The sequence below is a fragment of the Drosophila gunungcola genome (genome assembly GCF_025200985.1).
Source record: "Drosophila gunungcola strain Sukarami chromosome X unlocalized genomic scaffold, Dgunungcola_SK_2 000036F, whole genome shotgun sequence".
In the NCBI taxonomy this organism is placed as follows: domain Eukaryota; kingdom Metazoa; phylum Arthropoda; class Insecta; order Diptera; family Drosophilidae; genus Drosophila; species Drosophila gunungcola.
This window is the reverse complement of record NW_026453188.1, coordinates 116,254-142,879: the sequence shown is the minus strand read 5'-3', so window position 1 is coordinate 142,879 and position 26,626 is coordinate 116,254. Positions and strand designations below refer to the sequence as shown.

Here is a 26,626-nt window from a genome sequence, read left to right as displayed (position 1 = left end):
TACAATGGACCTTCCGATAAATTTATAAGTTCTTGTTTGCTAAAAACTCACATTTAGAAAACATTTAATAATTTAATTTCACCTACGTTTAACAAACAATCCCCGACCACTGTATCCTTACAATGAGTTATTGAAATTGCAAGTTGCCGGCCCTGTTGCCATATCTTTTCACCCCCTCTTCATCACCCTCTCCTTGTGGCCCTTTCGCTTTAATGAGCTCCATGCTCGCTGGGCTCCTCGGAACTGGGAAGCTTTAACGGAATTAATAATGCCCATATAAGAGGAAGATGCCAGACGGACTTTCCCACCTCCGTTTGCGGAGGAACTTCAGGTTAACTTATGCAGAAAACTTTGATTTTTGTTTTTCTTGTTAGCTCGTTCGCTGATTTTATTATAAATAATAATCAACTTGAAGCAGGCCAGGAAAGACGAACAAAAAAACCAAAAAAAAAAAAATATTAAAATGAAAACAACAACGGGGGGAAAAATCAATAACCACCCGGGCCATGGAAAATTTACATATAAGAAAAAACTGGGGAATGGTTTATATTGGAGTGGGTGATGAGAGGCGGCGGTTGGCGTGGGTGCACCTCAAGGTTGCGCCGCAAAATATCTTCACATTGTTTTTGCATTTTTTTTTTTATACTGGGTAGGTTTGGAAAATAAAGGAAAAGGAAAAGAGGGGGTATTGGGGGCAATGTTTGTTTGCTCCGGAACAAGGGCACACAAAAGCGCTCAATAAGCGGTTTTCGAATATCGTCAAAACTTAATGGGAAGTTTAATATCCGTGCTTTATTTGTTATGAGAAAACAATTAAATTCCTTTTGGGGTCAATGGAAAGTGAAGAACTCACAGGAGATTGTAGATAAAGGCCTTTAAAATGGTTGGAAGTATTTAATAATATTACGCTGTTTTTGAATTGTTCAAAAGCTTTTATGAAATCAGTATTTTTATAATAGTAAATACGTTGGCAAAATTTAACATTCAATAAACAATTTAAATTTATATTATACATAATTTTTGAATTTAGGAAGCAAACTCACACATTGTTCAAAGCCCATCTGGTTTGTTATAAGGCTAATGACAATTAAAGCTAATTAGCGTTAGCTCTTTGCCAATTTAAAACCATTAACAATATACACAATTATTTTTCTGTAAATTGGCTTCATTTATTTATTGCGGTCAAATACAATTGAATTTATTTAAACTGGCTCAAGACTTGAATAATTGGAAATACTTTTTGGTCGGCTTCATTAACAATATATAAGCCGTTTGGAGAAAATTGGTGAAATATTCAATAGTCAACCGGCTGAACTTTGTTACACTTTACGCCAATTATTAGTTCAAGGCAATGGAAATCCTTGCACATGTCAGCCAAATGGTAAACAAATATACATTTACATGTATGTTTGGATATACGTATAGTATATCTGGACGAAGTACGGAGCTTATGTGGAATGCAATACCATCGTCATGTGCAGGCGTTCACTTGGTAAATTATGACAAAGAGCTGAAAATAATTGGCATTGCTCGAGAAAATGGCTCAGAGTACTGGGCAACAAACAGTGGAGTATTGAATTCCGAATTCGGAATGGTTCAGTTAGCGCTTTATTTGTTCGCTGAGCGGCAAAACAACTGCCAACTGACCTGCACGCAAAAAAAATATATTTAAAAACAGTGCCCAACAAACTGGTTTAATTTTTGTTTTCAAAGTACTCGCATTTCTGAAACATGCTGTTTTTCATAACAGTTTTGCAAGGCAAAAATAACATAAAATTATTTCTTTCATTTTTTGCAAATCTAAAAAGCCCATATTTTTCCTGAATTTTTTTAGTTATGTTTTCCCAATTTTCACGGGTGATTTGTTTTATTTATCAACAAAATATACTGAACATATTTATATAATTCAAAACATTAACATGGACGATTAAATTTATTTTTTTGTTTTTATAAATCAAAGCTTTTGAATAAATGTATAAAAACAATAGTTTTTTAAGAAAAACCAATGACAAGTAACTATCTTTTTTTTGACGTTAGAGAGTATTGTGTTTTTATTTAAGGACATATTTTATTTGTCAATACAAAACAATAAAATCAATTATATATTTTTTTCTCAGTGCAGGAAATTGAGTTGAAATGAGTTTGGTTGAGTTCTGGACTGCACTGCACGTTTATTTATTGTGTATTTGCATTATTAGAGCAACTCAACCGTGAAAGGCAGCGAAGAGGATTCGTTGGGCGGGGGGTGGGTGTGTAAGCCCGAGGGGGAAAAGAGTTGGAAATTGAAGGAGAGGAGAAGCCCGCCAGCAAGTGACCATCGCAACGCTTTCGATGGACAGCTGACTGAACTGAAATTGACTGAGCGACGTGTCCTTTGTAGTCCTTGCTGGCACACCTACATCTACACACACACACACACCCACACCCACACTACCACCCACTTTCACCCCACATTATTATTGGCAACTTGTAATTTCGTTATGTGCTCAGCAGCAAAGGACCTGCAAGGACATACTCTCTATATAGTATGTATACACATAGACATTTATGTGTTTGTGTACACATCAAAATGAAATATGTTGATATTTTTAGACTGCCCTGCTGCATCGGCCCATCGATCCTTTTTGCTTGTGTTTGTTTAGCTAATAGAATCATCTCAACGTTTTTTTCTAATTTGTTTTTATTTTCTTTTTTTTTTTTTTTTTTTGTTTTTCCTACGTTGCCTGAAACTATAGACAAGTATTTACCAAACACGCACACACTCACATATGCTCACGTCCACTAATAAACCCACAAACTCACGTATTTTGTGGCACGTGGTGAAAAGAAAAAATAAAAAGTTAAGGGAACCTCCGAAGCAACCTGAAGTAAAGCTATTATAAACAAAATATGACCAGGGATGCATAACGAAACGATTAATAATTTTATAAAATTCTGATAATGATGTTTTGCAGCTTGAGTTAAACGTTTTATTGACAAAAAAATTAAAGCAATGCATTTATATTGTTTTTTTTTGTTTATTGTTTTGTTTTTCAAATCAATGAAAAAGGTTATATCATATGTATACTAGATGTATCCTACAAAAATCAGTAGGCTTTATATGAGGTGTGTTGAACAAAAAATAAATAAAAGATATATCAAAATAACTATTCACTTTATTACTCATTGCTATAGAAATAATTTTAAATTACTGCAATCTGTCATAGAATCTATGATGATATATAAAGCCAGGCACAAAAATAAAGATAACATTGATGTAATGTCGATAAACTTTCACGTAGGTGACACTACAAATAATCATATTTAAGAATGTATCCCTGAGTGTTTCATAAGTCACACATACCCAAGCCCGCGGGAATCTCCTTTCCCCTAGAAGCTTCCCCCACCAGCAGTTTCTTGAACGAACATCAAACATTTTTGGTTGCAACATTGCCAAGTTTGACAAGGCAGAAGATTGAGTACGTGCTGCACATTGACAAATGGAACGCGCCACGAATCTCTGGGATTATTTTGCCAAGGGTATGGGCAAATTAGTAGCTAAGGGAATATATACTATAAGAAGGGATGGACAGGACAGCGCACCCAAACCTCATGATGGATCAGCCACTCGAACGCAGAATTTTCTGGGGAGACAACGTCTCTGTCTTACGTGCAAATTGCATATTTGTCTGGGGACCATTAAACACTCACCTGGAAAGAAAAAAAAAAAGAAAGAGGAGAAATTCAATTAGTTATCACGTCAAATTGCGATTTGATTTGTGTCGAGGTTGTTGAAATTGATAAATGAATATTAAATTATGTTGTATGCAAAAGGTGGCCAGAGTAATGCTAAAGTTACTAAGCTCTTCAAAAGTTTGCAGACTGCAGCAAAGGTTTCATCGCTTCAAAACTTTTTATCAAAGCCGAGTGCTTCTTTTTAAACTTAATGCAATATTAAATTCACACAAAAAATAACAAACAACAAAAAATCATGACTAAAATGTTCACACCTGACGATAATATATTAAATGCTGTTAGTCGACTTAATTAAATAAATTTTAAATACTTTTTGATTTATAAGACACTGTGAAGAATTCAGCCGAGTTAAAACCAATCCTTGTTTAGTTGCAAATTAGTAAGTATTAGAAATAATTGTTCAAAGTCTTTTAGATTCAAATTAAAGCTTTGGTATCGATTGGAAAAGAGCAACTGCCAATTATAAAACACAAAAGTCCAACTTAAAGGTGTCACATTGCTTGCATAAGCAATTAAAAATATTAAATAACTGCTTCAAGTTTTCCACTTCCTGCTTAGAATTTTCCCTTTAACTTTCGCCATTAAACTTTCATTTCTGCACCCAACCTTTGAGCGTTTCATTTCTTCTTATTTTTTTTTTCAAGATCCACACATGAATAGGTTTTTTGCTTTTGCTTTTGCTGTTGGCTCAACTGCAAGCTGTGGAGGTCATTGCTTGGTCTTTTGCCACAACTCCCCCATGCACTGTCCCCAGGGGGGCGTGGCAAGTGCTCCATAAGAAGTCATCCTCATCCTCATCCTCATCCTCATTCTCCTCTTCATCGTCATCGTGGCATTGACAAAAGCCCCAAGTAACTTGGCTCTTGTCTCGGTCGCCGTCTCGCTCAACTTGGCCGGCTTATGCTTTCAGGCACACACGCATTCAATTTGCTAGCCATACAAACACCCACACATGGTCTATTCGGTCTAGGTTTTCACTCTAAAAAAGTATAGTATTTCTTAGATTTTTGTAATAAGCTCTTGTTGGAAAAAAGACATGAAATCATCGGTTATAAAAATCACTCTATGTGACCTTTTACATTGAATTGTTTATTTTGAGCTATATCTGATATTTCACTTTTAACTCCCTGCTTACGGTTTCCTGGCAGACTTTGAACTGCCTAATCAAAATCTGGAAACGGGGAAAATTTCATACGATTGATAAGACATTTATTTTTAAAAAAACCTTTTAAATGCATTGAATAGTTGCAATGTTTCTGTTAACAAATATCAAAGCAAAAGAATGTTCAAATTTTTAAAAAGATTTTCAAAACTGCGATTGTTATTTATTGGAATGGATTTGTTGCAATGAATTTGTTATAAAAAAAAATGAACAAATATCAAACCCAAAAACAAAATCAAATCGATATTTAAAATACTTCTAGGCCATCCAAACATTTCATAGAAATTCAATTTTATTTGATAACTATGTGTATATTTTTTTGCCATGTATCATGAATTTTTAAAACCAACAGCCAGCGAAGCGACGACGACGATGGCTGAAGTGGGAAATCAAATGTTTGTAATTAAAATTAAATATTCTATTAAAGGATCCAAACTGCAAGCCAAAAGGATAGATGGATGCAGCCAGTAAACAGCAATCAAAAGCGTCATATGCATATAAAGTAGACACCCGCTCGGATCTGAATGTGTGTGGATTAGTATGTGCGAAGCAGCCGTGGCATTCTCTGTATATATTTCATAACACAAATGTTTAATCAACGCAGCAGGACGAAAAGGACGAAAGGACATGCAAGGGCCTAGACCGAAAATAAATAGCACATCATCAGTGTCAGCTGAGGCCAAAAAGGGGAAATGGAAATGAAAATGGTGGGAAAAACACGGCCTGGAGCCGTGGAAAAAGGGGTGGGGGTTTGGTTGGAAAATTGGATAGAGGGATGGATGGATGAGTTGGCTGGATGGTTGGTTGGCTGGCTGGTTGGTTGGTTGGTTAGTTGGATGGTTGGTCCCAGGAACCAAATGCATTTGGGAATCCAGCAGCAGCAGCTCTTCGACTGACGTTACGTTGCCTACCAAGTGCCATCTATGCAAGCGTGAAATGTCAAGTGCTCAAGTTTGAATTTGGCTTGGCAAACACTCCCATACGCACGCACACACACACACACACACACACACACAAAATACACACAAACTCACACGGATACAACCGAAAGGCAATTGGGAGCAAAAGGCAAATACGGCCAACTGCACAAGCCAAAGGCAAAACAGTTAAACAAATATACACATATGCGGATATCCATTTAGTTTGCTTCTTACAACATCAATTAATAATTGAAAAATATACATACATATGTCAATTTGCCAACAAAGTTGCGGAAATTGAGAAGAGATTCATTGATTCAAGACGAAAGAATGGTAAACTGTGTAATTCCTTAATCAACACAAGTTATTTACCCAAAAATATGGTTCTACATATTTAAACTCAAGTCAAGATTTGGCAATAGCTATCAATGGTTAAATACAAACTAAAAAAAAAAGAAAATATATTGTTTTCAATGAATAACTGAATTTCTACTTAAATGTTATACAGTTTTATATGTCCCAAATTCCAATATAGGAACACTACTTCACAAACTTCTTCCCAATTCAATAAATTATTCCTTTGAGAACAACCATTACGTTACTCATTATCAAATCACTTAACTTATTTATTTCTATTAATCTTAAATGACAGCTGACAAATTGCTAATAAATTATGATGGTAAATACTTAAATAATCCCGAAAATCAATAAGTAACACAAAAACCGCCATCGAAACAAATATGAAAACATTTTGGCATTTATTTTCATTAAGTATTTATAATTCTGTAGCGTGGCTATTTTCTTTTTGCTCACGTTGCTTTTTATTCGTTCTGCAATAAGTAAACATTGAAACTGTGAAAATGTGTTGCATGAATAAATGATGAAATAAATATTTATTGATTCGGATTCAAAGCAGTTGTTAATAATTTCAAATTATGCAAATTAATGCAGTTATTAAAAAAAGGCACAAATAACTTCACAACCAACAATTGATTGTCGCTTGCGTTTTGAAAATTATGATTGTAACACAAATGAAATAAATTGATTTGCAATTGATTTTTAAAATGATTTGGTTTTGGTTTATGGCTACTGGTTTTCTGGTTTCTGGTTTTGTGTATTTTTGGTTGCCATTTTTATTGGCTGGAAAAACTACATTGAAATTATGCTTAATTATAATCATGCTTTAAATTTGACTTTTGTGTGTGTGTTTATTATTTGAAATGGCTTGCAAAAGTTTTCATCAGTTTATTTAATTTTTGTAGAAATATATTCATTAACAACATTTGTAATAAAAACAAACAACAATAATAATGAATTCCTTGCAATTAAATATTTTATTCACGATCTAAAGAATTTATATTTTTGTTCGGCCGAATAGTAAACTAAGAGTAGGTTAAAAACTGCCAAAAACGTACACCGAGAAATATTGTTAATAATTTGAATTTATTCTATAAAAACCACTTTACAATTATATAATAAACTTTAAAAAAAAAAACCAACATTTATAACGATTTAATGGGACATTTAGCTCCATGCGGATTTCCACATATTCGGTTTAATTTCGATTCGTTTTTATTGTCTTTGCGTGATTGTCAGATGTGCCCCAAAAGTACCCACTCTTTGCCCCTTTCCAAATGTTTGTATTTCGAACCGCACACACAACAAACTCTGGTTGGCCGGCAATTTCACGTTTATATTTCGACGGATATTTCCCTTAGTCCTCGTCGACTGCATTCTGTGTTCTACATAAATATGAAATTTATTAGTGAATGTTGCATATACTTTTGTGCGTGTCAGTTCCGGCTCGGATTGCATTTTTGCAGTCGGAAAGTCGAGGGGAGGACCAGAGGTCCCGGCAACAACATCATTATTGGACGTTGCCCAAAAAAGCCATTTCTCCTTTTTTTGCATGCTGCCACCCCCTGGAAAGAGCCAGTGCTTTATTGCCATTTCGTTTGGACGGCGGTTTCTGCGATTTTAATTTGTTAAATGCACTTTTGTCCTCTTCATCGGTGCACTTAGCCCGAGAATGACAGCAGGGGCGCCAGTCAAAGTTATTCAAGGGATTCAGGTTTAAATTGAAATAAATGTGAATTATTCTATTTTATTATTTTTTTATTTGCTTGTGACTTGTTTAAAACTATCTTGTAAAATGAGAAATTTTGTTATTTTCACCGGCCAGAAACTTTTACAATCACATTAGAAATAAAGGTGCAGCGGAATACTGAATTTGCGATACTCTGGCCACATTTACTAATGGCAAATGCATTGCCATAGTGACAACAATTAAAAATTAAAAATTTTAAGCAATACTTAATGTTGTATCTGGTTGTAATCCTCTCAAAGAACTTGAAATGGAAAATATTTTATTATCTGTCAGTCAGAAACTTTCAAAATCACATTAGAAAAATTGTGCAAGGAAAAACAGAATTTGCGAAACTCTGGTCGCACTCAAATGATCGCAAGTGGATTGCAATAGCGACATCAATTAAACTGGTTTGATCATTTTTAGCAATATTTCATTTTGTATCTGGCTGTAATTCCCCTGTTTAAGATTTTTTTTATTTGCGCTCCTATTTCTCCTATGTAATTTTGCCTTTCGGGTGCGACAAAAAGTTTTTCCAGCTTCGGCTGGAAATTTATTCATTGCTCCCTGCAACTGGGTTAACTTTCTGGTTTGGCGACGCGGACAAAGCTCGACGGCGACATTTTATTGTTGTGCCTTGGACAGGGTTGGCCCCCTTTCTCATATTCTTGGTTTTTTTTTTTTTTTGTATGGGGAGAGCTTTTACGCTATTATTTGATTTTTATTCGGGTTCCGCTTGGCCCCTCGCCGCACATCATGAGTTATTGTCTCATGGATTGCGGCATCAATGCGAACTAGGCCAGTGACTAAAACGAGAGGAAAGTTGAGAAGCTGGGGAGAAATGGGTGCTTCCAGCCAAACTGTCGCTTGCTTTTTGGCAACTTTTTTACGGTCTGGCGTGATTTTTTCATTGCACACATTTGTTGAAGAGATGACAGAGTTTTGACAGTAATTGTTACAATGTCTTGATATAAAAATTCACTATAAAATTAAGGAGTTTACTTTTATAAATTCCTGACTACATTCTACAATTTATTGACCATCGAATAATAAAAATATATATTAATAAAAACGATATTAATAACGTAATATAATATTAAAACGGGTCTAAGCAACACACTTGAATTTCTAAAGGCTAATTATTATAAATGCTAGCACTTACAAATTAAAAGGAAACCATGTATAATTTTTTAAAATGTTAATTTATAAAGTGATTTATTGTTTCGATGGTTCTTATCGATGCTTTGACATCTCCATTTTGCGGCATTTCAAGGGCCATATTTTCAGGAAGCTGGAAAAAGTCCCATAAACTGAGAATCGGTGAGAGGAAATGTATGACCACCTTTCTATGAGTGTCTTCTGGTAAGGATATGCTTGAGGCCAGTGCGTTTCCTTAATGCGACAATGTTTGGTCAATGTCAAATGCCTCTTCCATTTGTCTGCCATTTTCTGATTCTCTGTCTGTGTGGCTTCCGTCTGCCGCAACATACTCCACATGTCCAACATATATAATATACATGAATATACATATATATATTTGTGTTTCCTTTCCAGAATGTTGTGGCATTGACAATTATGACACGTGCTTAAAGTTTTCGACTTTGACTCGAGGCGCTCCAAAGAAATCCCCATTAGCAGTCCCATTGAAGAAGCACACAAATTTCGCAATCAACTTAATCGAATATTTTTGGCTTTTGCAATTGCCTGAATTCAAAGTGGAATAAATGCCAATAGAGCCACAGGCATAAAAGAAATCGTGTGTAAAGGTGTTTTGCTGTGTTTGCTTTGATTTCCATACTCCAGTTTAATTTTATTTTCAATGTAAACAAAACTATACGATAACTGTTAAGCAACAAAATGGTAATGATTTAATATTGTACTGCAAGAATGTAGCAACAAACGTTTTCATAAAAGCAGAACGTAAACCTATGATTCCAATTTGTTTTACAAGCGTTTTTTGGATAAAATATATATAGTTTGAACCACACAAGAACAATTTTCAATCAATTAAATTAATTTCATGAATTTAGCAAATTGCAACAAAATTCAGCTCATAGCATCAAAAATTATTGACCAATTGCCTGAAAGCTCCATGAATTAAAAAATTCTTTGGGCATGCCGTGCAAATAGTATGAAAAAAAAAAACAAAAATAAATAAAGGAGCCAACTTTTATTTACATTTAGCCCGGAAAGAAAATTTTACTTTGAGCAACAAATGTTGGCTGTTTGTACTGAGTACATTGCATGTGTGGCTAAGATGCTTTAGCTTCACCTTTGACTACAGCAGAAATTCCGGTCATTTCGTGTGTGAATTACTCCAGCATTCCCTTGCTGTTCCTCTAGTTAGTTTTAGTTTCAGTGTCAGTGTCAGTTCCAGCATCAGCTTCAGTTGTGTGCTTGATTATGAAGGACCAAAAACAGAAACACACACACAACACACACAGTATGTGTGAGTTTGCGTAATTCAAGATGGCAGCAAACCGACAAACTGAAGGGCAGGAAAATGGGTAGAAAATAGGTGGAAGGAGTCGTAGTGGTAGTAGTAGAAGTGCCATGGAGCAGTGCGAAGTACAAATGTAATGGCAAATTTTTGAAATTAGTATGCAACACGCATAGCAGCAGAGGCAGAAGCGATGGAAAAGTGGAAAAGGACATGAGCATGGACATGGAAATGGGAATGGGAATGAAGTTGAGGGAGCTTAGAGCTGGAAAAGCGTCTAAAAAGCTAGTTCCCCATGTTGCATTCTCTACCACCCTTTTTGGCCCCTTTTCTCTTAACTATTATTGCATTTGCTTCGTTGTGGAGAACATCAATAAGCGGCGTATTTAAGCTGCTTGTTGGTTGGGTTTTAAGTAATTTTTATGGCAATTCTCTGCAATGCCATTTACCATTAAGTTTAATGTGCGTCCCAGGAGTACGAGAAGTGGGGGAGCAATATTAGTTTTAGTTGGTTAAATGCGGGGAATTCATGAAAAGTATAATAGAATTTAAGCGTATTGTACAAATGGCATTGCTTAAAAGTACGCCAAATTAAATTTGTTTTATTTAAATCAACGGGTTTTGAAAGTAATAGAATCTGTAAAGTATAAACAAATTAAAGAAATTAAAGACAGAAATAAATAAATAAAGGACAGAAAAACCAAAAAGCTATACCAAGAGCAAAAACCATACTGCGTTGGAATAGAACTAAGAATAAAGTGCAGTCTTACTAATGGCAAAAACCTCGCATCACACTTAATACTGCACTACAATAGACCGACCATTAAAAGAGCAAAAACAAATCATCAAATTTGCTTCTTCACCATCATTTCGGCATTGTCCAAACTCTGAAATAGTGCAACAACTTTTTGAACATTTTCCGTTTCTTAAGATTCCTTTTCTTTCCAAAAAAAAAAAGTTCCATCCTAGCATTTTTGAATGCTTTATCTTCCCAAAAGCATAGCACATTTCATCACTGCCCCCGTAGTCCACCATTTTGCCGCTCACTTAGTTTCATTAAAACAACGTGGAAAGTTTCGGTAAAAGCCCCATACAAATGAAGCAAAAGAAAACTTAAAAGGAACTGAACGGTGGATCCCCCACAGCCGCACTAACCCGATCCTAAGTACTCCCCATAGTGCCGGCCCACAACTTGCAGTTTGCAACTATTTTTTTATTTGAGAAATTTCCCTCTTTTGTTTTTACTTCCTTTTTTTTTTTGTGTATTTTTTATCAATTTTTGGTGTGCTTTTTTTTGCTCAAACACACTTTTATCCGCTTGGTCTTTGTCTGGAGTTGTGCAAGTTGTCCTCTAACTTATGGCATCTCATTTATCTTCGTAACTCGAGACGAGTCGACGGCCAAGGAGTGAAGCAGTTATTGCATTTTGTACGCTTTTTTCTCAAATTTTTTTTTTTATTTCTCTCATCGTTTTTTTTGTTCGATATTTCGACTTGTTTATGAGACACTTTGGCTCAATCGTTTGGCCCACTGTAATTCCGATGCAGGACACGTAGAAAACGCTCGATATACCCAGCTCGGGCAGCATCCATAGCTTCATGGTCGTTGATAAGTGGTTGGAGGATCGAACTGAGGACCCCCGAGTGCAGGCCTAGGGAAAATAGTGCAGGTGGTCGAGTATTATCTGGGTTTGGGTGTTAACTCCTCCTTATCTTCAGGATCTTTGGGTAAATTTGCTAGCAATTTAAGCCGTAGCTTAATAGAAGATTTTCCACAGCTTCAATGCCATGTTAACGCAAAATAAAAGCCAAGTCTGGTATTTCTGCATCGGGATCTTGAAAGGGCAAGGGGGGTAGAGGCATTGCATCATCATCACCCGATTGCAAATCTGTCAAACTTTGGTTAGTAGTTTGTAGACAAGTTTCTGGCGATCCGGGCAGATTGGTAACTAGGAATTGGCGCATTTCCTTGAGGACTCGCAACTTTCCAATTTCGCCACCGCCACTGCGACGAGAATTTTCACGTTCAACATCCGTATCCACATCTCCCTCGGCCGCTGCACACTCATCCCAATTCCGTTGACCGCTGGCAATGAGTTCATTGACCCGCCGGCAAAAGGCTGCATCTTCAGTCTCTTTCGGTTCCTGCATCCAGAAAAAAAACCGCTGCGCCGATCGGGTGTATTTGAGGACATATACCCGCCCCGTTTTGCACTGCTCGATGCGACGGAACTCAAGGCCGCCCGGCGTGGCCACAATGTCCAACTCAACGGTCCCGGAGTGCCGGTCCATCCAGTGGATGTGCACCTGATTATCACTGGCGTATCGGCGTACATAGAGCAGACCCTTGCGCTCATCCGGCTCGACCATCTTGCCCAGCACGATCATGCGGCCGGCCTTATATTCGGCCAAATTCGGGACCACCGGTTCCGCCATATGTTACTGGAAATTTTTAAGTAATGTCGGCTGCTTCAATTTCTAGATTTTATACATTTTCAAATGCCTACTATAGTCCTGGAGACGTTTCTTGGCTAAGGTATCTTTCAATTTTAATTTACGTTTAATTTTTAATGAAGTTTAGGATACCTTTTTTGTAAACTCCAAAGGAATATTTATATATCACATTCATATATTCATATGCTTATTTCATAAATTAACTTTTCTAAATAAATCATTTTTATTTATATTATATATGTAATATATTTAGATGTTTAATAAACCTCTTTAACTTTTGAACTTGAAGTTCGCACTGTTTTAATAACCAACGGGTAAGTTAATAATATTAACTGACCATTTTTGAAGAAAATATTTGAAATTAAAAAATAAACAATAAATATGTCATCGAAAAAATTTGGAATTTGAGTGGCGCCAATTTTCGGAAAGTTTAGAACAATGCTCATGGCTTCTAAAATAATGGTCCGATTGTAAAATTGTAAATAAGGCTCGAATAAACTTAGACATTCTTTAACGGACCTTTAGCCTTTTAATCTACGAATAACGTGTAAGAATATTACTCATACGCACAGATTTACTACAACTATTATTACTCATACGCACTGTTGCCAATGAAGACTATATAAATATATTAAACACATATTTTTTATATTATTCATTATTTTGAACATTTCCCACACACCATTTAATTCTTCGTATTTATTTATCAAATTTATTAAATTCACATTAAAAGCAATACAGTTTTTGTTTTTAAAAATATATACATATAGCTAGAAGAGGTAGTCACACATATCGCCTCATTTATGGGCTACTTTAGCGTGAGTCGTTTGGCTGTCCAGCCTGGACGGCAATTGACCTTTAATTGCGCACTTAAAAGCACATAAAAACGTGGCCAGGATGCACGAGGAAAGTTCAAGGAGCAGACAGGAAAATCGCCGGTGGCCGAAGGTCCTGAGTCAACAGAGGCGTAAGCGTAAGCTTAGTCGGGGCCAATTAAAATTAAAGCGATGACTTATATGGCTTAACGGCCAACGAATAAGGTAGTCACTCACTAGAGCTTCTGGCTCTCCACTTACATCACTTTTTGATGACAACCCTAGGTTAACTTAATGATACGTTATCGCATAGTTGCATTTTAAAGGACCATATTTGATATTTTATAACACCAAGCTTTGATTTTTAGTTTACATAACAAACTTTAATTCCATATTCCAAAAAGTCAAGTCCAAATTAAATCGCTATATTAAAAAGTTACACACAGGCATGTATTTATAAACTTAAATTAAGGGATAATTCAATTTGAACAATTTTATTTGAAAAATAATATATTTTAATGTGTTATTATCTTTAATGTTAGGTTTTCCTTGGTAATCATAAATTTGGCCAGATTTTAAGATACGACTCAGATTTTTAATCTATTTATGTTGATTGCAAATTTAAAGGGCTTGAAAAGTTAATAATGTTCAAACCAGTTTCACTCGATTTTAGTTCCTCAAAAAGTATCAAATTTAATTTGGTTTAAAGTGGCAACTTTTAAATCGATCCAAATCATCTTAGATACGTTGAAAATATTTTCGTTTAATTAAATTGGGGTAGAGCCAATATGATTGGCATGATTTGTTTTCATTCAATTAAAGTTGATTCGATTGGATGTCAAGTCTTCATGATGAATTATTCAAGCAGATTGAATTGAAAATGAAAGCATGCTGTACACACATCTTTTAGTCACCTTACACTGTACACTTTTTCTCAGAAAGCAGCTGCAAAACCAACATATCTTGATTTCCTTTCAATGGACTACCTTCTACAAATATATATATATTTATATATATATATATGCTAGTATATAAATTCGCTTTAATGACAGGACTCCTGCAGCTTTTGCCGCTTTCTGTTCGAAGCAATTACAATTTAAGTATTTAATTAGGGAATTACGTGAGCAAACACCCAACCTCACAGCCACCCACACACATGGCGAGGTCAAATAAATGGAAGGCGGACTGTATAAAAAAGTACGAAAAGGAAACCGTCGTGTATGAAATAAAATAAAAATAAAAGGAGCGTAACGAAGTTGCGCCAATTGTGGGTGGGGCTTACCCACCTGCCACGCCCCCCATAACTGCCAATAAAAATGAAGCCAATTGCTGTTGCCGCAACAAAAAAACAACAAGAACAAGAAGCATTTGAGGCAACTACAAAACAATTTGTAGTTTACGCTTTACGCGTTCTCCACAGCTCGTCCGTAACGAGAGCACAAGCTGAGACCCCGAGGAAAAAGGATACGAAAAATGCGGGGAAAACGAGGAAAAACCTGAAGAAAAATAGGGAAAAAGTAAAGAATACTTCGGCATGGTGGCAACGGATAAGCGTGTCCTGGCATCCTACTGACTTAACTTACGTCGCCACTCGTCGTCATCCGCAACCAAGCAAATAGTAAATAAAAGCAAGAACTATGAAAAAACACAACAGGATAAGGAGGTAAGAAAAGTATTATGAAGGAATATGAAATCTGGGATGTTCCTGAAGATAGATTCTAGGAAATTATTCCAATTTTATTTAAATTCTCTCTTTGGCAACGATAAAAGCCATTTTTCAAATATACCAAAATAATATTGTATTTTAAAGAAAATCCTACCAAGTTGGACGACCTTAGTCTAAAATGCCTTTGAAGAACCACCAAACATCAAAGAAAATCACAAGGTGCACCGCGGCGTATACGTCATGCCGTTTGCTACCTGCTAAAAAAAAATAAATAAAACAAGTAAAAAAAACACAAAAATTACAAGCGTTGTGTTGACAAATGCCTTAACTTCAGATTTCAACCCAACCGCACCACCACCCCCGATTTTTCCATCACTTCTTGGCAATTTTCCCTCATTTTCAGTTTCATTTTTATGGCTACGATTCGCTTTTCCTCTGCTCCCAATTTTGTTTCTTTTTCCCTTTTTTTTGTTTCATTTTGGCGGGTATCAATAAATTGACGTCGACCAAAGCTAACAAAAAAAAGGAGAGGGTGGTGAGTGGGCAGAGGTAAACAAGTGTATATATTATGTAGGAATGTTCCATATAAGCCATGTGTATATATGGATGTGTGGGTGACAGTTGTAAATGAAATTATCGCCTTTTTGACTTTCAACCATCAGCGGGGGAAATATTTCTCGCTTTACGCCTCAATTTATGCTCCGCAAATATGTGCGAGTTTGTGTTTTTCGCCCGTATTTGCGGTGCATTAATAAAGTGTTGACCGTAAATATTATATGGCATATAATAATCGTTTCGCAGCATCTCAAAATGCCATACTTTGGGATTTACAATTAAAAAATCTTGATTAAAAAGAACGTGAAAATTACGATGTAAATACTCGTACACATGCATTTAATATTGTTCTTGTACGCAAGTCGAATTAATAAGTCAAGTAATCAAGTAATGATGCAAAGCTAAAGTTACGAACAAAGATAAGCGCTTATCATTTAATTAACATTTACGGTTGCTATTGTTCATGGATTAGATTATTAGATAATTAAGTCACAAGCTTTTCAAACTATTGCACTTCGAAATCGGGCAACGATTAAAAATCGTCCAACGTTGACAGCAAAAGTGCAGATTATTACATAAATAAACCTTAAAAAGCAGTCAAGTTATGGACTCTAAAATAGCATATTTGTGTAACCTCTCTGCAGTCATCGAAAACTTAGAAATATAACAAACTATTTACTACTTACAAAAGGACATTCTTGTGATTTAATAAACATTTACGATTGACTTGGTTCTTAAAGTTCAATTTTAATTGACAAAGTTTGATGCTCAGCATTTAACTGCTACAGCTGCAGTACCACAATTACTTGTTGGCCACAAATGTCAATGGATACATAAGAAAACCTTATGGGATCATAAATTATTGACTTGGCTTAATTGAATGGTTTCATTGCATTTCAGGCAAATGAAGATTAATATAATATGAGTTAATTAATTAAAATTTGTCAAGCTCACGGACGGTGGTTCAATGAACCCAAACCCCTTTTCTCCTCGTAGGTCTACCATTTTGGTTTACCTTCATTTCTTTTCTTTGTCGTTCTTCAGTTGCGTCATTAATTCATAAGCATGAACTTCATTTGGTATAATTTTCTTCTTTTTTTTTTTGTGTAATTTTCCATGTTTAGTTTGTGTAAGGCTGTGTGTGCTGTGAGTGTGTTTAGTGTCAGTCGGGCCAATTAAACGAGTGAAACGAGGAGTCAACTTGAAATTAACACACACTCGCACAGACACCGTCACGCACGCAAGTTTATGAATCTCAAAAATGCGCCTCGTTGCCCTAACTAATTTCACTCACCCTCACCCACACCCACACACACAGACACGGACGCACATACTGATATTTACATTCACGCACACAGTCACGCCACAAGAGTTTGTTGTTCCTGTTGCTTGTTTTCGGACAAAAGGGGCAAAAAACATACACATAAAAGAAAAATCCTTTCAAATCAAGTCGAATTTCCTGGATACCCTTTGAAGTATGAAAATGGGCAGATATTTTATCGATTAATACATTGATTTTAAGATAACATCATCTATAATAATATAGTAAGCTTAAAATGGGAGATAATTTTGAATTAGTAGAGTTGATGTAATGTAACATGACCAATAAATGAAAAAAACCAACCAAAGTGGAAAAATATGGTTTTACAATTTATATTATTTTCATCGGTGCTTTGCACACGCTTTGAGATTTTAAAATTCATACTTTGAGCTTCTATTCTGTAATTATCTTTAAAATGTTTGCAAGGTTTCATCCGATCATTTGTTATATTTTTTGCGCAATCATCGCCCCCAAAAACTAACCACCACAATCCATCGTACAGGAAATCCTAGAGTCTTGTCAAATTGAAAGTGTATCCCGATGCTTTTTCAGTTTATCCAGGAACCCTTCGCTTAAAAGAAAAATACAAAATATCCACCGTCAGGGTTTCTTTTACACCCAAACATACACACACACTCATGATTGGCGGCAGGTTTTGTTAATTTACGTATTTTTTGGTCTCGTTGTTCTTGTTCTTTTACTTTTGCTGTTTTCCCTGGCAGTTTACCGCCTCCGTCCTTATATCCTTCCGTTTCTCTTTAGCCTGGAGTGCGTGTTAGATAAACTGACAGGTGGGGAAAGTCGGGAAAATACGGTGGGGAAAATTAGGAGGGTGAAAGGTTTGGGAAATTCAGCTGCAGGATATGCCGCAAGGGCAAGCGGATGTGTTGCCGCTTTTCCACTAAACCAACCCATCTGCCACCTCCGCAATCCAACCTCTGCCTTAGCCTTAACCCCTTAAACCCATACCCCTCGCCGCCTCTCTCCCCCTACCCCTCTCGCTTTTCGCCCTAACCCTTTGACGGCAAGTTTTGTGTGGGCGTGACAGCCGCCCCAAAATGCCAAAACATCAGCATCCAGTGTAGGCGGCATTTTTGTGGTTTTTGTGTGCTTCCTTTGCTTTGCCAAATATATTATATATACATCTTATACATTTCTTATATAATTTAATTCGTATATAAAAACTTGTTTATCTTGCCATCATTTAAACTTTCAAGTACTTGCTGGCAATGCAAATAGCGCAACAGAAGCCACAAACATACAACTTCTGCTGCTTGAAAGTGTTTTAAAACGTTTACTGAATTGTTAATTCACTTAACTTTTAATATTATACAAATTTATAATTTATTACAAAAATTTAAAGTTTAATTCTCTTAATTTTTAATAGAATTTAAAGTGCTATAACGAATAATTTAAAATTTTTTAAATGATCTTTACTTTTAAATAGTTAGTACATTTTACTTTAATAGAACTAAAACAATATTAAAAGTAGTTGTATGTACAACAACTGCAGTGAATATACTTTAAAAGAAATCAAACAACATTAAATTTAAAGTTATGCAATTACTTAAGTACCGATGTACTGCAAATTAAAAACGCAATACATCCACACACCCTGTGATGCTCGCTCGAGGCATAAACAATGGTGAACGTTTAATAAACATCATTTAATTACAGTCAAAGCGAGCTGAAAAGGGAGCTCTGTAGGGATAACCAAAGGACCCTTGGCAATTTGTATAACTTTTTATACCCTTGCAGAGGGTATTATAATTTCAGTCAGCAGTTTGCAACGCAGTGAAGGAGACATCTCCGACCCTATAAAGTATATATATTTTTGATCAGCATCACCGTTTCTCCGCAAACTGGTCTCTCAGTTTTAAAGCTATCTGCATGAAAGCCGGATCGGATGACTAGCATATAACTCCCATAGGAACAATCGAAAAAATAAATAAAAAAATATTATAACTTTGGTATTTTTAATTTTTTTTACTTCTTCGAGATATAGTAATGGTTAAATATTTCAGAATTACGATTTAAATTTCATCAAAGTCGGACGACTATAACTTAAAGCTCCCATGGGAACATAATAATATAAAAAAAATTTTTTTTTACAGTTTTTGACAGTTTAGAATTACGCTTTTAATTTGATTAAAATCGGAAAACGATATCATAGAGCTGCCATAGGAACTATCAAAAAAGCTTTAAATAGCTTCAATGTAAAAATACACGCAAGTCATTCATAATTTTAATGTTTTTAAGAATATTTAATTTTTGCAATAGCTGCAAGAGTGTGTGAACTTCGGCTTGCCGAAGTTTGCTTTCTTTCTCGTTTTTAATTATTTACTTTTTTTTTAATTTTTTCTCAACGCGCTATTCCTTGCGTTTTTCACCTTTTTTTCTGTCATTTTTATTTTGTTTTGCTGGTGACTTAGCTACACAGCGAGAAATCGCCGCGGGCGAAGCTTTGCAGATGTTATGAGGCAAGACAGGGTGCAGGGGGATGTTTTGACCACAACAGTCGTGTCACAGATTAAAGTTGTAATAAATAGGGGAAGCGACTAAGAACCAAGAGCACGGGGAGCTAGTGTTAACCTGGCGATGGGAAAAAATTCATTAACGCCAAAGTGGTAAAGGAAAATGTGAATAACTGGGGTTAACAAGGGTTTAAAAAAGGCGAGTTCAACATTTAAATAATTATTAAAAGGGAGGAAGGGTTACGTTTTTAATTTAAGTTAGTCTTTTGAAGAGAGCTTGTAAATAAAGCAAACAGATGTTGAGCGCTGATTTAACCACCAATAAAATGTATTAAACAAAAAACACTCAAATGAAATAAAAGTTAAAGCTACAACTTTTGGAAATCAGGAACAGTTAATTAACAATGACATTGCAAGTATATTTCAGTTCGGAAGATCCCCAAAAAACCTTAATCAAATTAATTGATACAGCCAAAAACAGATAAATAACTGGAAATTTCCGCATATAGCCTATATCTTAGCCTTGAATCGCTCAAATAACAAGAAAATGGCCAATAAAATCGACAGCTCGTCGCCAGGCCAACGTCTTTTTGTTCTTCTCCTCGGCCATAAATTGCGCACAAAGAGCCAATATAAATCAAGTGTAAACCGTTTCGACTTGGCTCACCTTCTTACACACACAGAATCAAATGAAGGGTAAATAATAATAATGAATTTATGGTGAAGATTCCCGGGTGCAGCCACCAAGTTCCGGGGACCATTAAATAACATTTAAAATGTCAAAGCAAGGATGCACACAGAATGGAGAATATCGAGCGGTCCTAATGTGGAAAAGAAATTGAATGGAAGATGGTGAAAGCCGACTTGGGGGTCCGGGGACCGCAAAGAGATGAATCGAAAACGGGACGGAACAGGACAGAACGGAACGTAACGAACAAAGCTGTAAATCTCAAAGCCAAAGCAGATGTGACTCTGCCCGCAAAACAACAAACAGAACTCGAAAGCAATTTAGATGCATTGCATATGCAGGCAAGGATAAGGATATGGTTTACAAAAGGATGCATCGGCGGGGTGTGGTGTTTCGGGGTGAAGTCCGTATCCTCCTCAGTGCCTTTGCTAAGCATACAGCACACAATGCATAACCGATGGCGAAAAACAAGGCTGACAAGGCGCACTCGCTCTAGTTGCAATTACAAGGACGCGACAACGTCGAATCAGGTTGGTTGCCTATCCACCGAAAAATAGATGGTGAAAAAGGGCACGGAAAGGCAAGTGACAGCATTTACTACACGCCACCAAAAAAAAATATATATATATAGATACATACATAGGAAATAACGCCAGCAGCGTGATGTTTTTTCACTGTGCACTTAAGCTCCTTCAGCAGCCATGATAAATATTCAATTAAAGAATGCGTAACGAAGGCGTGCACTCTTTGCCCTGCCAAGATGAATCGATTCGCAGAGTGAAGAACGACGAATTGCTTGAGAAGATTGCAACAGATTGCACCAGCCATCACCGGATTTTCTAACCCTCGAAGAAAGCTGCCACCGCCAACTTTCCATTCGCTTTTCACCTACCCGTGTCAGTCATGGTATTTATGTTCACTGCATTTCCCTTGGCCTCTCCCTGCACGAGGGCAACACAAAAGAACAAAATGGTTGACATTGTAAAAGACTAAGTACAGCATTGCTATACAAAAAAAAAAATAAAATAGAGGGTGGAAAAAACACAAAATCAACAGCAGAAAATATAATAATAATAAAACGCAAAGGAAAACATGTTTATAACCGGAGTCAGGGCATCGTGACAGTCATTCATCTAAAGTAGTAAAACTTCACCTTGAGTTCAAGTTCTAAACATTTGATTTATCAAATAAGCATATAACCCATTTTATTTGAAAATAAAAATAAAGTTAATATCGCTAGCAAATTCATTTATAACATTGGTAAAGTAATCGTAATAACTGTTGAAATAACTAAACACATTGAATAAGTTAACTTAAAATAAATCGTTTGAAAATATCCAAAAAGGCTGACGGCTAAAAAACGATCAAAATATCTTAACAGAACTAGTTTAAAATTAAAAAAAAAATAGTGTACTATGTTGAGATATTCTAATAGTTGTCCCCAAACTTAGCATTTAATTTTGCACAGAATTGTGCAACAAAATTGGTCAAATACTTCCACTGTGCCGCTATATGTCGTCACATTCCTCAAGAGTGTGACAAAGGAGGATGCAAGCGAAATAGGAATCGCGAGGTAAAATGAAAATAAGTTGGCAAGGAAGTGGGAGCTTGAATTCAGGACGAAGAAATATGCATTCCAGCTGGCGCGTTGTGTCCTTTGGTAAGTCGGTCCCTTCAAGGATCCAACAGCAGTCATTCATTCAGTCAGTCAGTCGCGCATTCCGTCATTCATTCGGACTCGCATTCACTCGCTCAGTCAGCCGCTCATCCACTCATTCAGTCATTGCAACGAGAGCCTTTTTGCTTGACTGCGCCACTTTTGGTCGCTCATTTTGGTTTGACTTGACTAATGTTCGCAGCTGAACCTTGAGCACCCACACAGTGACAGAGGAACAGCGGACAAGCACAAACACTAATGCATAAGCAAACACACACACACACACACACACACACACACACACACACTCATAGGAACCGTCATCGGCTTCTCAACAATCTGACTGACTTTGAGGAAAAAACGGAGGGGCATTGAAAAACTAAGTAGATGAAAACTCGTCTAATGCCTGTGCCCAAAATGAAAAACTCGTTGCAGTCAAAACACGATTTGGTAATACTCTAACTTGGAAATGACTCATTTCACAATGAGAAATACCAAAATTAATTATCACTTTTATTTACTTTCTCCCTGCATATATTTTTTTATTAACAGATATAAACAGCTTTCTGATAATCACATTTTAAGGTACGAAAATTATTAATTAAACCATTTTCTAAGATTGTCACGTATACGCAATGTTGGCAAAGTTTAAAAATTGGTTGCAAATGTAATCTGGTCTACGTGTCGTATGAGCAATTTACGTGTCCATTTAAAAAGCGTTTGTAATAGTTTTAAATTTTAAAATTGTTTTGCTTAACGAAATTTCAGTAGACTTATTCTTATTTAAAATGAAAAACAAATAAATTTTACTAGTTATAAAGTTTTTGACCTAACTAAATTAATAAATATACAAGTAATTTAAATTTCTTTTTTTTTGCGGTATGATTTACTTTAAGAAAGTTATGAAAAAACCTATTTATACCTCAAGGAAAGGGTATTTGAAGAACCCACTTCACGAGGAAGTTGCGGGCAGCAGAAGATGGCGGATGGATGCAATTCCAAAGCGTGTATATGTCAAGTGCTTAATGCGCCTCACACAAACACAGGCACACCTGCGCGTGTGTGTGAGTGGGTGAGTTTTTAGTGCGCCTTTTTGTTATACAATATAAAATCCTTAATAACATTTTCTTTACAATTGTGCGAAAGAGTGAGCAAAACCGAGAAAAATGCGATGGGGGGGAGTGTAGAATGAGATTTGCACTAGGCAACACACACACAAATCTTTTTACAAGGCTCCTTTCTCCCTGTCTTCTGTTTTTTCTCCTCTGAATCCTTCAGCACTTGAGTCGCCATCGTCACTCGCTCGTAAACATTTTACGCTTTGCCGAGCAATTCCTTCTCTTTTCAATTTTTTCTTCCGTTTTTTTCCCCAAATTTTTTTTTTTTTTTGTTGGGTTTTGTTCTTTTGGTATATTTTCTTTTTTCTTCTTACTTATTTTTCTGTTTGTTCAGTCAGTTTGCTGTATTTGTTTTCGGCAGCTCGAAGCTTCTGGATTTTTGGATCCTGAATCCTGGATTCTATATATCCTGCTGGCCCTCTGTGACTTCATCACCCAGCATCGTCAGGTGGTCTACGGCTTGAAAGGGATGGCTCACATACAAACTCATGGGGCTGAAAAGCCAAATTCCTGTGGCCAAAGTAGCAGACGAAGATGGGCGATGGAAGCTGAACGCCTAACCGCATTTCTATAACTGGAACCAGGATGTTGCTAACATCGTTATGGTTACGCCGCATGTTCGGGATTAGTCCACAAAATGGGATTTTGGCCCAAATGCGGGCTTTCTGTTTGAATTGCTATTGCTAGTGCATTGCAATTAATCCCCAAGACAATAAGAAAACGCTTTCAAAAGGGCACTGAAATGTGCATTTTCTTAGTAATTGTTAGTATTCATTAGGTCAAGTGCGTGTATACATCTAATCAGATTAGTTGGTCTCTGTGTTTGTTGAATAAAATATGAAATTCCTTTTAATTATTCTTGTTAATAAGTTTTCAGAAACTTACAAATCGGATTAGATTTATAAAATATAACATTAAACCTTGATTTACTTTAATTAAATAAATGTTTTCTTCATTATCCTTAAAATGCATTATGCGCCAACTATACCACTAAGGCAGACCTTTCTGATTTGATAAAAAAAAAGAATACATTATAGATATTTCTATTAGTTATATTTATACCAGATATTTAATAGTGAAGCCTTACAAAAAATATGAATGTATATTTCAACAGATAAATGCGTTACATTTACATAAACGAATATTTATGCCTGCAAATTTAAATTCCCAGTCAAATTTATTGATAGCCTGACCATTTAATGTTCGTTTTTTCAGCCAGATAAATCAAACTAAATGTTCGTTACGTTACCACAGTTTCTAGAATCTGGAATCCCTTGTCATTGTTCAACGTCATTAGGCGATAAATTGACCTTCAAGCATGGCTGATGGATTTTGGATTTGGGACTGGGATTTGGGTGATGAGCTGGGTGGTGGGTGGGGTGTGGCAAGCAAGTCGTGTAGGCGTTGATTGCTAACCGCATGACTCGCGGCCACTTGCCCAAGTGCCAAGGAAAGGGAAAAGTGGGCGGTGGTAATTGGAGAAGGTGCCAAAAAGGTGCCGGAGTGAGTAGGTGCTGTTGAAGTAGGTGAAACAAGAGATGAGCGAACGAACCTAAGCAAAGTTTTGAGCGTGAGCCACAAGCTGTGGATAGATGTGTGGCACGAAGGCAATATGCTTTCAAAGTAGCATTGCAAACAACGAGTAACCACAGCTACACAGTGCGGGTTAACAAAATATTAGTCTATATTTAAATCTAATCAAGCTATAATGTGATCATGTTTATTCTTTTATTAAACAGGAAATATAAAAACACTAATAACATATATATATACAAATTACATCCTTATAAAATAGCCATTTTAATTATTAACAAGAAAGAAAGCAAACTTCGGCAAGCCGAAGTTCATATACCCTTTGCAGCTATTGCAAAAATTAAATATTCTTGAAAACATTAATATTATGATTTACTTGCGTATATGAAGCTATGATGATTTGCAGCTCAATTATTCGATTATTCCTAAATGATATCGTTTTCCGATTTTAATAAAATTAAAAGCGTAATTCTGAACTGTATAAATTACAAAATAGAAAAGTTATTTTTTTTTTAAATTTTTTTATTTTTTTTTTTTTTTTGGCTCCCATGGGAGCTTTATGTTATAGCCGTCCGATTCTGATAAAATTTAAACCGCAATTCTGAAATATTTTTTTTTTCATTAATATATATGTCCAAGAACTAAAAAAAAAATAAAAAACAGCAAACTTATAATCTTTTTCATTTATATTTCCGATTGTTCCTATGGGAGCTATATGCTATAGTCGTCCGATCCGGCTCGTTCCGACTTATGTACTACCAGCAATAGAAAGACAACTTTTTGGAATGTTTCATGCAGATAACTTTAAAACTGAGAGAATAGTTTGAATAGTTTGCGTAGAAACGGACGGACGGACATGAATATATATACTTTATAGGGTCGGAAATGTCTCCTTCATTGATTTGCAAACTTCTGACTAAAACTATAATACCCTCTGCAAGAGTATAAAAACAAAAATTCATTATAAAAAAATACATGTTCATAATAAGTTACATGGAAATCTTTTTAAGTTATAAAAGTACTTAAAAAGGTGTTTAAAAGTATGCTACGTTATACTTTCATTTCGGAATTCCCATAAATTAATTTCGAAAGACAACGTTTCTTTTTCTAAAGCATACTTTTAAAAAAGTATAATAAGGATAATTTATCTAGGAAGTTTATTGATATTTTTGAAAATAACTTTTAAAAATGATCTGCAATTTTTATAGAAACTTCAAAAGACAGATTTATTTTTAAGAGTTTTCAAGCTTTAGAACTCCCCTTAGTTTTCTCATATCAAACTGGCTATGTACAAAATCTTATATTTATTTTTCTTAAGCCAAGCCACATCCATGTCCTGAACGTTATTGGTGTCGCCTTCGTCGTCGTCGGCTTCATGTCTCGTACAACACGCAATGTGTAATAGTTATTTGATAATCTACCTGTTATTGACCTCATTTTTATAAGAGTGTGTGTGTGTGTGTGTGAGTGGCTTGCATATGTGTTTGAGTGTCTGATGTTTGTGTGCGTGAGTGTGTAGGTGAGCTAGATGGCAAACACACACAGCACTCACACATACAAGCACACGAGTGTGAAACGACATGATATTGGCGTGTAAATTATGTTTTGCTTGTATGTTATCCTCTCCTATTTTCCCCTTTCCATTTTCCGGCCCCTATTTTACCACCCAAGTTGCAGTTGAATGTGAAAATCTAGAGAAGCATTTTCTCGAGGAAATTGACATTTTTCTTGTTCGCCCAAGGTTGAGACACTCGAAAGAAATGGAACACAGGGGGCGTTTCAATTGATGGTAAATACCTATGATTTGTCATAGATGGATAAAAGTTATAAAGCGTTGACTTTAAGTCGTTTTTAGACAAAACATATATCAATAAAATAAAAATTTTGAAATTTATTTATATAAATTTAACTAAATATCAACAAATTCCGTTTCACCACACTTTTGACTAATATTGAAAAGTAGCTTTCTATTCAAATATTGTATATGGGAATATAATCGAATA

At 35.7% G+C, this 26,626-nt stretch overlaps 2 protein-coding genes across 2 annotated transcripts in view; both read right to left on the bottom strand.

The window, feature by feature from the left end:
• The window catches only part of LOC128260661 (neurobeachin), a 183,926-nt gene that overhangs the window by 123,798 nt on the left and 33,502 nt on the right, over nucleotides 1-26,626 (bottom strand).
• Nucleotides 11,846-12,866, bottom strand: LOC128260660 (proteasomal ubiquitin receptor ADRM1 homolog). Its single transcript, XM_052993822.1, has one exon. It carries the CDS (start codon nucleotides 12,776-12,778, stop codon nucleotides 12,134-12,136), a length of 645 nt encoding a protein of 214 aa, XP_052849782.1. The 5' UTR covers nucleotides 12,779-12,866; the 3' UTR covers nucleotides 11,846-12,133.